This window comes from Rattus norvegicus, chromosome 6 (assembly GCF_036323735.1).
Source record: "Rattus norvegicus strain BN/NHsdMcwi chromosome 6, GRCr8, whole genome shotgun sequence".
In the NCBI taxonomy this organism is placed as follows: Eukaryota; Metazoa; Chordata; class Mammalia; order Rodentia; family Muridae; genus Rattus; species Rattus norvegicus.
The window spans coordinates 12,923,728-12,937,427 of NC_086024.1; the positions used below are offsets into that span (position 1 = coordinate 12,923,728).

Genomic DNA, 13,700 nt, shown 5'->3' on the forward strand with positions numbered 1-13,700 from the left:
GTGGGGCTAGGATCAGGAAGGGCTTCCCCATCACATCCAGGGAGGGTGGATGTCGGAGCAGGACAGCGGAGAGCTGTGCCTGTCTGAGAAAGCTTTGTGGCCTTCGGCTCCCAGTGAGCTTTCCTCTTCTGCTGTTTGCCAGCCCCACCCTATGACAGCAAGCTCAAACCTGCCCCTACACAGTCCCCCATCCTCCCCTTTCCAGACCCCAGGGAGGGGACTTCCCCATGACATCAGAAGAATTTCCCATCCTGGGCTTATATGTGGCTGAGATCCCACAGGGAAGGGTAGCTCTTCTATGTGCCTACTACAGGTGCTGTCAAGGTTCAGTGGTGTCCTGTAGTCCATGTCTCCCTAGGAACCTGCCTCAGTAATGACTTCATGGTGGGGCCTAGCATCCACATATCCTCTTTTCTCTGGATATTTCTCTAAGGATGGACCTATCCCAGAAGACACAAAATGATGTCCCTCTCATTCTCCATGGATGGTCTCACAGTGAATTATGGGTATAAATGCCAAGCTGACTTAACCTACTGTAAGCGTTTTCTACTGTGTTACATCACAGTAAGAAAGATCCCAATCTGCACTTATCCCTGGTGTGTGTGCGCTATGATTGATTACAATGCCTGTCAGTGAAGGGGCCTGGAGAACAGTGGTCTGTGTGCTAGCCGGGCTAGCCAGTCTCCATTCCTATTTCACTGTAGACTTCACAGGCATCATCTCATTTGATATAAAAACATTATAGTCTACTTATAAAAGGGGACATTGGGAGCAATGGACGTTAACTCTTGTTCTATGTCACTCAAATCAGCCAGAGCCAGGGCCAGGATGAGAGCCCAGATGTCCTGAGTCCCAGGCCAGCACAAGGAAGACATTTAGATGGGGGAACACTTGAGATCAGCATGCTAAAGCAGTCACACGTCCTTAGGAAAGTATGCTTAGGAAATCTTCTCCAGGCTTGCAATTTGCTATTCTGTATGCATATGTGTGGGATGCTGGCAGGAAAGGAGCCTGTGGAAAGGGGACAGGCTGCCCACTCAGGAGCCGGCTGCCCCTCTGGTTGCTGGTAACTGAGAGTGGGCAGCCCTGGCTCCAACTTGCTCCAATTTCATTAAATCAGCAAGGCACCCCAGGAGGAGAAAAGGGACTGTTTCAGTCACATCTGCAGGGAGCTACTCTGGACAGATATTCGGTCACTATGGAAACCCATGGTTGGAAACTGCTTCAATTTCAAGAAAATAGCTACAAACAATAATAAGCACGAATGAAAAATGTAGCTGTTACTTCAAGACTGTACTTGGGATTCTGTTGGCTTTGGAGGTTGGGGCTGCGGCTCAGACCCACGCACCATGGCAGCCCAGCCCTCCTCAACCATCCAGTCTTCTTGATATGACTGCTAGTGAGGCATCAACCAGCAAAGCCAATGGCTGAAATGCAGGAGGAAGGAGGAGGTGTGCCTTGTATAAAACCAAACTCTAGCTGGGCTGACCACAGGACAGGAGGAAGCCATGGGGAGGGACAGGGCCGTGTGACCTTGTGGCCTGCGATTTTTTTTTTTCCTCTTAGCCGGGGCTCAAAATTCACAGAGCCTAGGAAGAAACCTGGCAGCAGGATGGGAACCGAGCAGGCAATCTTTGCTTGGTTCTGTTTTCAGGAACCAGTGGATTACAAGGACCACGAAGATGCTTTGGTCCAGCTTCTCCTGGGGTCAGGTTCCTATCAGGTGATTCCTGAGTGTGTGCCTAACCTGCTCAAACCCAGCTCCTGTGGCCTCCTGTCACAGGTGAATGAGATGACTGGCAATGGAGACCTCGACGGTCCCTCAGAGACCTCTCTATCTGTCCTGATCTCTGCTCTCTGGAGCAGCAAGGAAAACAGGGGTGAAAGAAGACACACACTTGTGCTTTCCTGACAACACAATCTTCACTGACGGATAAGCACACTCAAGGTCCAGAAATAGGCTCACCTACCCATGACCACCCAAGGGAGAAGGTAGCTAGGTCAGGATGAGCGCTGCTACCAAACCTCCCCACCACGGGTGCGGGCGTGTCACTGTGTCCTTGGTACCCACCCTGCGCCCATGTCCCACAACTGGGGTCTGGGGAACCCTTTAACAACCCAGGGGCCATTCTCAATATACACTCACGTCAGAGCTGACAGGGTCCACTGTGAGAAACAGAACTCCCCTGGAGAGGCAGGGGGGCCCAGTGGCTGGGGAGAGGCCGAGGAGCCTCATACAAGGCGTTTTTGGAACTGCCTGGAGTTTGGATTAGCTCCTAGGGTAAGGCTTTAACAAGTGGCCATGGAATCTTGGGAGTAGATCATACACAGAACTTCACAGCAACATGAAAGTCACAAAAAGTGTCAACCATCCCTTCCAGATTTTTCCCCCAATCAATTCAGACTCTGATGGGAGGGAAACGACTCACACCTACAAGACACACACACCGATGTCTCTCACAGCAGAGCTGCCAGGAAACCACCTCTGAGAGAAGCAGCATCAGCCACAGCTGGCAGGGAGGGTGAGGGGGATTCGAGGGGAGGTCGAGGGAGGGGAGGGCGGCTTACCAGGCTGTGCATGATGCAAACACCATCCGGGTTCACGGTGAGTGCCTCCTTGTACAGCTGCTTGGCCTCTTCAAAGCTGCCCTTCACCTCAGCCAGCCGGCCTCGCATGTAGAGCACCGAGTGAGAGGTGGGGAAGAGGCCAGCAGCCTCCTGGATGCAGAAACCTGCTTCCTTGAGTTGTCTCTGCTCCATGAACAGCTCAGCTGTGAAAAGAGAGGGGTGAAGTGTGAGCAGGGGGACGCCATAGGCAGCGGGCCCAGCCCTCATTCTTGAACCAACAAGGCTGACAGAAGAAGCCACAGAGTCACAGCCCAGGGCCTTGCTGTGATGCTCAAGGGTGACAGCGGGCACTGTCAGTCCCGTTTCAGTCACACGAACTGCTTTAGTCAATGCCACAGAAACTCTGGAGAATGTACTTTCACCACCCCACATTAGAAACCCAGGACGGCAGAAGGAGCGAGAAACTGACAGGGCCACAGTGTGTGCCAGGCTGTCTGACTTCAGACCCGGTGGGTGGCGGTGGGGAACGGAGTGGCCCAGCGTTGAATGCTTGCTTGCATGTCTTTGACACGTTTCGATGTCTGTCTGCTTCTCTGGGCGGACGGCAGCAGGGAAACAGACCAGGTGACTTCCCCAGAGGTCTTTCAGTCCCGAAGCACATTAACTGAGAGGTTTACTAGGCCCTGGCAGGCTCCGGATGAAGTGGGAGTGTGTCTGAAGCCCAAGAGGACCCAAGCACTGGCAGGGATGGAGGCAGAGGCCCACAAAGTGAAGATCAAGAGGTAACAGTGACATAGGTAAAACCTGTATTTAGGGAGGCCGCCTTGGGCAAACCCAACTTCACAAGCTATTTTGTCTCATTCTGACAAGCAGCCTTAAAGGGAGGATCTTCCCTCTGTTTAGTTAAGCTGAGGAGGGGAGAAAGGACAACCATAGAACTGGCCTCCCCTCCCCCACAGCTACACACACACACACACACACACACACACACACACACACACACACCACACATGCACACACACGCACGCATACACACAGACACACACAGACACGCACGCATACACACACACACACACACCACACACACACTCACACACAGACACACACACACCACACACAGACACACACATGCACACACACTCACACAGACACACATGCACACACACACTCACACACAGACACACACACCACACACACACACTCACACACACACATGCACACACACGCACACGCATACACACACGCACACCCCTTTTGGCCAGGAGGCAGCACCAGATTATCCCGAGATGCAGATCTGTGGGAAAAGGCGCAGTTTCTCCCATCTCCGGGCAGCCCACAGAACTGCGCACTTCAACCCCACACTGCACAGGCGCTCGCCCACCACAGACACTTTTAGAAATCTGCTCACTGGCCCGCTCTGCCTTTCTCTCCAAGCTGCCCCCAGAGCTCGGCTGCCCCCTCCCGGAGCTGGTGCCCATGCGGAAGTCGCAGAAGGATGGTAACACAGATGGGGCGCGCGGGAGGCCAGCAGAGTCTGGCTTGTGACTCTGCCAAGAGCTTTTCCTAGCACGGGTTGAACGCTGAGGTTACACCAGTTCAGAGCATGTCTGGGGTGGGGAAGGTAACAGACATTTCCAATGGAAACTCCCAGAAAGAGGTGGACAGACCTGACTCTGGCATCCCTGTCAGGAAGGCCTTGGCTGAGGTGCAGAGCAGCAGGGCTTCTTAGCAGGAATGCTACCTAACACTCAGTGTGTGATCCAAGCAGCCCGCCTCATCCAGAACATTCCACAGAGGTCTGGAGCATTTTCATCTAACAGTGATAAGAAGCTGGGATAATCTGAGAAGGAAAACCAGGGGAACCAAACTCCCACACTATGGCTACATAGACACTCAACGGTCCTATCCTTAGAGACAGAGTAACACCAGAGAGGGCATCTGAGCCGGGCCTCACAGGGAAGGGCTGGCCATCGGTCATGCATTTGGCTGAATCCCTATCAGCTCTTGTTATCTCCTGCCGAGCAGCCTCTGGGGCCTTTGAACAGGCTGTATTCATAGCTGTGTACACTGTGCAACCACTCAACACTGACCACGTGTCCCCATCACCCGTAAGGAAAGTAAAGGAGGGAAGCGATGGCCACCAAAACACTAAACACCCGAGAGGGCAGGGAGACCACAGGCACCATTTCTGGGTGTCACAGGTACAGTGTGGGCCGGGTCAGTGCTATGGTGGTCAGGAAGGTTTTCCTGGTGGAGATCACATTTAAGCAGGCAGAGAGAAGAGAGGCTGGGCTGGACCCCTGGGGTATGATAGACAGACAGTGCAGTCAGTGTGAGGCTTGGTGCAGGGAGACACCCACACCACACACATGCCACCTGTGGTGGTGGTTCTCTGTGGACAGGGGCTCTGAGGATCCAGGGTCAGACTCGCGGTGCCTAGATCTTCCTCACTCAGTAGCCCAGCCAGACTGGGTCCGTTTGGCCCTGTCATGGCTCATTAAGCTGTTTACGACTTGTTGCCCTGTCCTCCAAGTCCCCAAGAGACGGTCCCTGGTCCCTGCCTTGGGGACTCCTCAGTGCGTTCACATCAACAGATTTCAATTAGAGGGAGTGCTAGGGGCCCTGGGGCTCTCTGAGGCCCTGAGCCCAGTTCAGAAGCTACTCAAAAAGGGACACTCACTCCGTGAGAAGTGGGCTACCCTGCTCTCTGCTGGGTCTCTTTACTATTTAGGCAGGAAGCCAGATGACACAGTCCAGAGTCAGAGAGGCAGGTCTCCTGAGAGCTCTGGCCATGCTGCGAACATCCCCTCACACACAGGTCCAGTGTCCTTGGCAAGGCCTCAGATGTGACAACAGCCACATGGGTTCTGGGGGCTTCAGTGCACCATGTTCCAGGACCTCAGTGCCTGTGGGCAGGTGCCCCAGCTACTGCCTGCTGTTTTACCAAACATGGTGTTCTTAGCCAGCCAGCCAGCCAGCCAACCGCAGCTGCGGCAGGAGCCTGGTGGCATGGTGCCCACCACTGCCTGCATCCTCTTCCTGCAGGCTTTGCTGCCACCACTGCCCACACCCATGTGCTCCCTTGGCTATCACTATGAGATGGGCTTATCTGGGGCAGCTCGCACACCTCCCTTCTTCCCTCCTCCCCCAGCTCTTCCCACTCTGCTTTTGTCTCATCATCCGTCCTCCCTGCCTGCCTCTTAACCTCCTCTTCATCCTGTTTCTGGTTTCCTTCCTCTCAGCTCCAAGGCTCTCTCTGCTCTGCTCCCTCCCCTCCATGGGGCACAAATGGAAAACATCTGCTCCCTGGAGCCTTGCAAGAGTCCCTCAGAGCTGGTTCCAGGGCCCTGCCATTCCTGCCAAAACCACGGTTCTAGGCTCAGGCTGGTGTCTTGGTGGCTGAGTTAACTCTCATTTAACTCCCATTGCCACACTCGTGTGCAGCAGTGAGGGTCCTGGCCTTCCAGGAGCTCAGGGCCTTCCTGGGTCAGAGATCCTGCTAAGAGTTCAGAAAAACAAGAAGCCGTATAAGGTCTGGAGACAGGAGAGGAAACAAGGGTTCTCAACCGGTGGGTCCCAACCCCTTTGAAAGTTGAACAATCCCTTCCATGGGGTCCTGAATCAGATGTCCTACAAACCACAACAGTAGCAAAACTACAGTTATGAAGTAGTAATGAAATAACTTTATGGTTAGGGGTCGCCACAACATGAGGCTCTCCATCAAAGGGTCACAGGAGCACCAAGGTTGAGAACCACTGGTCTAAAAGGACTCTCCCCTGGCTGGCCTCGACCACTACAGTGAGGACAGTTTTCCATCTCAAAGGAGGTCAGCATGGCTCCCACAAAGAAGACCCTGAGGAGGTAGGCTGCTCAGATTAAAGGTAGAAAGAAATGTGCAAGTAGGGTAGAAAAAGGTCAGAGGTCACAGAGAAGAGCATGCCCTTCCAGCACTGAGTCCCAGACAGCATGGCGGGGCGGGGCGGGTGGTCAGGGCCCAGGACCCCACTAATCCTGACTCTAGAGGGGGAGCAAGTGAAGAGGTCTTCCAAGGTACTGAAGCCGGGAGGTGCAAAGGGCCAAGGAAGACATGCACAGAATGAAGGGGAAGGAAGACAGAGGTCACAGGAGCAGGTGGCTTCTGTAGCCCTTTCTACCCTGTGCTCTCTGCCTGGCCCTGACCCAAAAGGCAGGGTGCCTTGTAAGAGCCAATTCAGACACAGACCCAGGTGGCATGACTGAGTGGGGACAGGAGACCAGGTCAGCCTCAAACAGAGAGAGCCTAGAGCTGCTTAGGAGTCAGGCAGGGAAAGTCTGTGTCCACACCCCTCGCGCTGGTACTCAGAGATGAGATCAAGTAGTGCAAAGGTGTGTGTGCGCGCGCGCGCGCGTATGTGTGTATGTGTGTGTGTATGAGTATAGGGGTGTGTGTGTCTGTGTGTATGTGTGTATGTGTGTGTCTGTGTGTGTGTGTGTCTGTGTGTGTATGTATGTATGTGTGTAGGTGCATGTGTGTGTGTGTGTGCGTATGTGTGTATCTGTATGAGTATGTGTGTGTGTATCTGTGTGTGTCTCTGTGTGTGTGTGCATATGTGTGTATCTGTATGTGTATGTGTATGTGTATCTGTGTGTATGTGTGTAGGTGTGTGTCTGTGTGTGTCTGTGTGTGTCTCTGTGTGTGTATGTATGTATGTGTGTAGGTGCATGTGTGTGTGTGTGCGTATGTGTGTATCTGTATGTGTATGTGTATGTGTGTGTGTATGTGTATGTGTATGTGTGTGTGTGTCTGTGTGTATGTGTGCATATGTGTGTATCTGTATGTGTATCTGTATGTGTATGTGTGTGTGTGTGTGTATCTGTGTGTATGTGTGTGTCTCTGTGTGTCTGTGTGTGTCTGTGTGTGTCTCTGTGTGTCTGTGTGTGTATGTGTTGTCCTGGAATGTCCCTCTTCACGCTGCAGATTCTGGAACACCCATGGGTCTGGTGGCAGGATTCCTTCTCATGGACTCACTACCCAGGCAGCAAGGCCTATACCACTAACCTCAGTGCAAACTCTCCCTGAGGCTGGAGGCTTGAGGGAGAGAAAGAGTAAGTCTGGACAGAAGGACGTGACTTTCCCAGCCAGAGTTGTCTCACAGTGGAAGCTATTTGGCCAGATTGGGCTGCAATTTATCCCTAACCGAACTCAGGTGGTAAGCTCCCCTGGGAACGAGGAAGGGTCCTCCTGTGTCCTGTGCACTCACAGCAGCTTTCAGGATCATTAGTATTGTTACTGGGGAGCCACTGGGGGGTGCCAATCACTACATGCTCAGCCTGGGTCAGGTGGGGCAGTTGGGAGAAGACCTCGGTGGCCAGGTCCTGGCAGATTTTTCCCCCCACAAGTAAGTACTCAGTAGATGCTGGTGAAGATGGCAGTCAGGGGAGAGAGGATACAAACCGGTCCCAACTTACTGGCAAGGGGAGACCTAGGGGACATGGGTAAGGCATAGGGACGTGCAGGATGATGCTGGGGCCCATTGCAGTTAGGGGCAGTCAAATAATGAAGCCCTGGCCATGAACCATGAGGTAAGGGGATGTGTGCAAACTCTAGTCCTTACAGTAAGAGGGAGGGTGCTTCCCCTCCATGTTTACCTCATACCTCAGAATGTGAATGTTGCAAGAGGCCACTGTGAGCCACACAGACAGGCAACACCCTAGAGAGGGCAGAGCGTCTCCCGAGGCTGCTGTTTCTACACTGTTGAAATAAGCTCCTGCCCTGTATAAGACACTGCCATTTTGGATCTGTAGCCGCACGTCCAAGCACAAACTCAAGACATCAGTAAAACAAGAGGCCTAGGGGGCTCATGGGCACAGTTCTTGAAGCTGGTGCCAGCCCCAGCATGGGTGTGGTTTTCTGCCCCAGGCTGTCATGTCTCTCAGGAAGCTGGTGTGGCTCCAGAGCTCCCTGAGGGAGAAGCACCTCTGCTTCCTACGCCTGTACGACCTCTGATATCCCTTTTCTTACCATGCAGTGCAGCTCTCCCCCAGCTCCTCTCATGGTAACAAAAGCCTGACGAGTTAAGGGGGCAGTACTTGCTTTAGTACAACACTAGCCTGACCGGGCTTTCTGTGAATCTCGGTCCAGTGTTTTTTCTCCGCATTTGGAGAAGAGAGCAAAAACAGTGGGCGCAGGCTGCACACTGATGTGTCCACATGTGGAAACGTGCCAGGAGTAACCTTGGGTCTCACTAGTGAGCATTCCAACTCTGGCTTGCTAAGACCACCTATCCAGGGAACGCTATACCCCATCCTTGGGAATTACAGCCCGCCCCTGTGAGGACGGGATGAAAGTGAGACTAACCCAGAGACAACGGGCCCAAACGTGGCAGATTTGGACCACGGCAGAGCGGCCTGCAGAGGTTCGGGTCTCTTATCTTCCCCTCTTCTGCCAAAGACATTTTATTCTACTGTTAATTTTTTATTTTCTTTTCCCTAGAATCCACCACACCACTGTCAGTTGTCAAACACTTTTCAGCGAGTCATTTGTTGACATGACTGTGCCAAGCACAGTCTGTGGGTGTCTCACAGCCTCTGACCCCCAAAGACGGCTCCAGAAGCCATGGACTGTCTGCGGAGTACCCTCTGTGTGCCGTACGAATTGCTTCCACCTGAGTCATTTCAGGCTGGGGCCAGCCAGTTTGTCAGGCAGCACAGGACTCTAATCTGGGTGACCTAAGCCAGGGCTTCTGGGAAACCTATCCCTCCGGCAGTCATTTGCTTGTGGGAACAGTGCTGGCTGTTGATCAAAAGGTACGGCACCTGGACACCTGTCCCCATGTCATTAGCCCTCGGGACTATTTTATCCACACAGCCTCTCCTGACCAAGGATTCTCCCCGCTGGGCAAAGAAGGAAACCTAAAGCCAGGAAGGTAATTCAAGCAGAAACCTCAGAGACAGGGAGGTGGGTGGTTGTTTTTCTGAAGCCTCTCCACTCTGAAGATCCTGGGACACCAGGACAAGATCCTAGTGTCTAAGTTCTGAACACAAACCTCTGAGGCTAGGGCATGCTTAAAGAGGGGTGAGAGGAAAGAGAGAGAGTTGGGAAATAGTAGAACTATAGAACACAAGGGTGTAAGCCTGTGTAAGCCTCACCAGACATCCCTACCTCCTTCATCCTCGAGGTCAGGGAAGGATGTGGCCATCTGGCGGCTTCAGCCACACAGGTGAGTGAGCGTCCACTCCCCAGCTGGATCAGGGGACACTCACCAGCCTGGAGCCAGATCTGCTCCAGTGTGGTCCACAGCTGCATGGGGCCCTGCTTTAGGACCGAGGTCGTTATGGTTAGCTCTGACATGGCCTCCTCCAGCCTTGAGGCTGCAATCGATGATGCCCGCCTAGAACCTGCAGAACAAGAGGGCACAGGGTGAGCGGAAGGCAGGCTGTCCCATGCTGCTGTCCCAGGAGCAGTCCATGCCCAGCCAGCATCCAGACAGGGCATCCAGGGCCGAGCAGGGCAGTGGCCAAAACCAAAACAAAACAACAAAAGCAAAAACCAACAAAGCACAAAACCCCCTCCCAGACCCACCATCGAGGGGGTTCCGCCCGCCCCTCTCTACAGCTGGGCAATTGAGCTTTTTAAGGGGTAATTTTGAAAAATCCCATTGAGAATCTATTCCCCGAGAAAATGATCACAGCATCAGCAAGGGAGCTCATTTGACTCCACCTTTACTATGGAAAATAGAAAGTTACCTAAATGCTCAACAATAGGGGCCAGTTAAACGTAAGAGGAAGTGTAGTCACACGAGGCTCATGAACACACTGCAGCCACATACTCATGTGCTTCCCCGTGTGCTGGCGAAAGCAGAACGGCTCGCACAGAACACGCGCCTCTCCTTGGGTGGGAAATTGAGGGACAATTTTTTTCTTCTTTTGTGATTTTGACTTTCATAGCACACACTTTCACGTGTGTTAAGACCCCACTTATTTGAAGCTGCGAAGCAAAAGATAACTGGGCGATAGCTCGGGGCTAACCCATGCCTTCCAAGAACCTCTCCTGCTGTGGCTGCGGGCTTACGGACCCTGCTCCGGATACGGAAGCTGCTGACATTTAAAATTCCCAGGCAGGTGAAACACGAACACCTTCTCTTTCTCATAGGCAATGAAGGCGCCAATAAACTCAGGAGGCCTCGGGACAAACCACAGACGACTTCCGCTTATGAGACAAGAACACATGAAGCCCTAACAACTGGATACAATTCTTCTCTTCCCAATTGCAAGGGAACCCGTGCCCTTCCTGGGGTTCCTTCTCTGAGTACCCTCGCCATGCGTCTCTGGAGTCCCTTGAACAGCAAAGCGCAGCTTGACTCATGTCCCGGAAGTGCGGGGATAAAAGAATTGTTTTACCAAGTCCAACTCCACTTCCATTTCCACTCTGACTAACTTCTTTGTGTCTTTGAGGACTGCGTTGTGGCTGAAGCAGGCCCTGGCCTTAAAGGTGTATGCACGTCTGTAAGTCTTGAATTCATTTGATTTTCACCAGCCCTGGGCTTCCAGATGAGGTTTTTCAGGAAACCTGGCTTCAAACTGAAATGACGTCAGCCCATTCCTTTCTGCCTAACGCCCGCGCCGGACACTAGGTAGACTCCAGCCTCTGGCTTTGGTCTAAGGGGCAGCAGACCTCTGCCCACACCAACTTCCTGTCCCATTCTCCCCTCTTCATCATGCCTACAAGGTAGGGACCTTCTTTCTGTTGCCCACAACGGGTGACCACCACCCATCTGTGGGCCAACTGCTAGCTGCACCCAGAGTCAAGACCAACCCTGATCTTACCAGAGTCTGCGTCATGGGCGTCCGGAAGAGTCAGGTGAATCCCGTTTTGTTTCTTCACTGTGAGGCCTTCAAAGCTGCCATCCTTTTCCAGGCCCCTGGAAGGCAAAGGGGGCAAAGGGAGCAGGGCTCCATGAAGCAGAAAAGCCAGCGGGGAGCCAAGCTAGAACAGCAGGGAAGGACGGGGACAAGCAGAAGGGCAGACCAGCATGGATCTGTACCACTCAGGCTGACATAGAAACCCTCCACAGTGCCGATGCCCTCCTTGAAGGCACTGTGGGATGACTTCTATGGACAGCCCGGGTGAAGGTCCAGCTGCTGCCCTCTGCAAAGGAATCCTGACTGCCAGGAGGCCTCAAAGGAACCCTACTGAGAGCTTTCTTTTTGCTCAGAGTAGGAGATGTGGGGTGGGGAGGGGCAGGAAGGAGACCCTTACTCAGAAAGGCAGTAGCTGTTACTCTCTTGGCTGGCCCCTTCCCACTGCCAAGGAAGCCAGCTGCACTTGGCACAGGCTGGAAAAACTCAGGAGAGACAGAAGGTGTCTTCTCTTCGGAGGTATACCAAGATGCTGGCTTCATAGATGCTCCCTCAGCCCAGGGTATCTTTGCTGTCCTAACTCACATTGGCCCTGGCTTGGTTTGTCAGGATGACAATCAGCAACAAGGCAACTGACTGGCACCTGCACAGGAGCCTGCTTCAGGCTCACTTCCATCCAGGCACCCAACATATTTATTCTCAAGAGAGATCTTCTCCTACAACTCGGAGACAGCCCATCTTGGGACACTGCATAGTTAAGGTTAGGAGTCCAATGTTACTTTGAAGATCCCTGTACTGGTGCGGAGACGGGCCAAGCTACGCAAATCATCAAGACTATTATGGGAACCTCTGAGTGGCTTCTGGGTGGCTTCATGAAGGAGGGACTGGGGGCGACGAGGACATCAGTGTGGTTTGAACAGAACCCAGAGGTGTTGGGTGGGGTTGTGCAGGCTGGCTAGGGTGGGTGGGCAGGCCAGATCCTCAGACTGTAGATTTCAGTCTTAGCTTATGATGGCCCAAAATAAGATTTTTACAAGCACTGGGTGTGGTTTTCGGCTCGAGGTTTCAAAAAAAAAAAAAGCCTTTTCTATCTCCTGGGGCAGCCAGAAGGGACTGGATCCAGGCTTGTGAGGCAAGGAGCAGCCGGGTTGAGTTCTGCTGAGTGCTGGGGTGAGAGAGAGCCTGAGCAGCCTCTCCGGACAGAATGGAGTATGTGTGTGTGCGCGTGTGTGCGTGAGTGCGTGTGCGTGAGTGTGTGCGTGAGTGCGTGTGTGCGTGTGTGTGTGCGTGTGTGTGTGTGCGTGAGTGCGTTCGTGTGTGTATGTGTGTGTTGACGTGGGACGTCAGCTCAATTGCCCCAGCCCCTAGAACACCTGGTAGTCCACAGCTGCCCTGAGTCAAAGCTACCCGTCTTTGGGGCCCTGTCTAGACTGACCATTTGGATGTGCAGCCCACCTGCCAGACAGATAGGGCAGCAGCTCCAAGGAAACTCCTGTGCAAACTGGGCCAGTGTGTGCACCTACTCCAGCCGCTCCAACCAAAGGGCTGGAAAGCAAAATGCATTGAATGCCAATACCAAGGATGATCCTTGGCCTTCCCGTGCCCACCGCCAGGGAGTGTTTCTACTCCCTCTGTGAAAAATGCACCACACACAGCTTTCCAGAAGTTTCTACCCACTCTGGAATCTCCCAGGCCAACTGGCCTGCAAGGAGAGGGCTGACCCTCAGGCTTTTCCTCTCCATCCTACTTTCCTGGGCCTCCCCTGATTTCACCAGGAGACAGGGCTCTCGAAGGCGGCAGTTCTCAGCTTGTGGGTCACACAACAGACAAGTGACTGGCACGTTAGATAAGGGCTGAGTGAGTCTCTGGTAACGGAGAAGACGCACGCGACTGGTGCAGGACCAGACGTAAGCAAGAAGCACAGGAGCTCTCTCAGACGCCGTCTTCTAACCGGGTCTCTGTGGGGTTCTAGAGTTCTGCCTGCCAGGGGGTTCAAACTGAACCTCGAACAAGAAGCCCTGAACACTGAGTTCCACATCTCCATTCAAACCGCCAACCACGTTCTGTGGGTACTGTGGCCTTTCAGGCAACCACCACCGGCCAACTCTGCCCACTGCCCCGAGCAACCCAGAGGCAACGACAGCCACTTACCCCAGCTGAGAGAAGTTGTACAGGGCCTGCCACAGTCGCAGCATTTGCCTACAAGTCACGAGGGCTTCCTCCGGGCCTTTCAGCACCTGCTCCAGCTTCACCTTGGTGAACATCAGGCTATGGGAAGGAGAGCTCAGTCAGCA

General features: G+C 53.4%; 1 protein-coding gene and 1 non-coding gene across 5 annotated transcripts in view; both read right to left on the reverse strand.

Annotated features, from left to right (window-relative positions):
- Ttc7a (tetratricopeptide repeat domain 7A) overlaps positions 1 to 13,700 on the reverse strand; it is a 102,553-nt gene that overhangs the window by 10,906 nt on the left and 77,947 nt on the right. For all 4 annotated transcript variants that reach the window (XM_063262049.1, XM_039112459.2, XM_008764464.4 and 1 more), the window contains 4 exons: positions 13,558 to 13,674; positions 11,374 to 11,468; positions 9,811 to 9,945; positions 2,569 to 2,771 (listed from right to left, as the gene is read on the reverse strand). In XM_063262049.1, the coding sequence (XP_063118119.1) occupies positions 2,569 to 2,771; positions 9,811 to 9,945; positions 11,374 to 11,468; positions 13,558 to 13,674 (550 nt within the window). The remainder of the gene's footprint in view (positions 1 to 2,568; positions 2,772 to 9,810; positions 9,946 to 11,373; positions 11,469 to 13,557; positions 13,675 to 13,700) is intronic.
- Mir3558 (microRNA 3558) lies at positions 11,576 to 11,689 on the reverse strand. Its single transcript, NR_037340.1, has one exon. It is a non-coding gene; the product is annotated as a microRNA 3558 (primary transcript).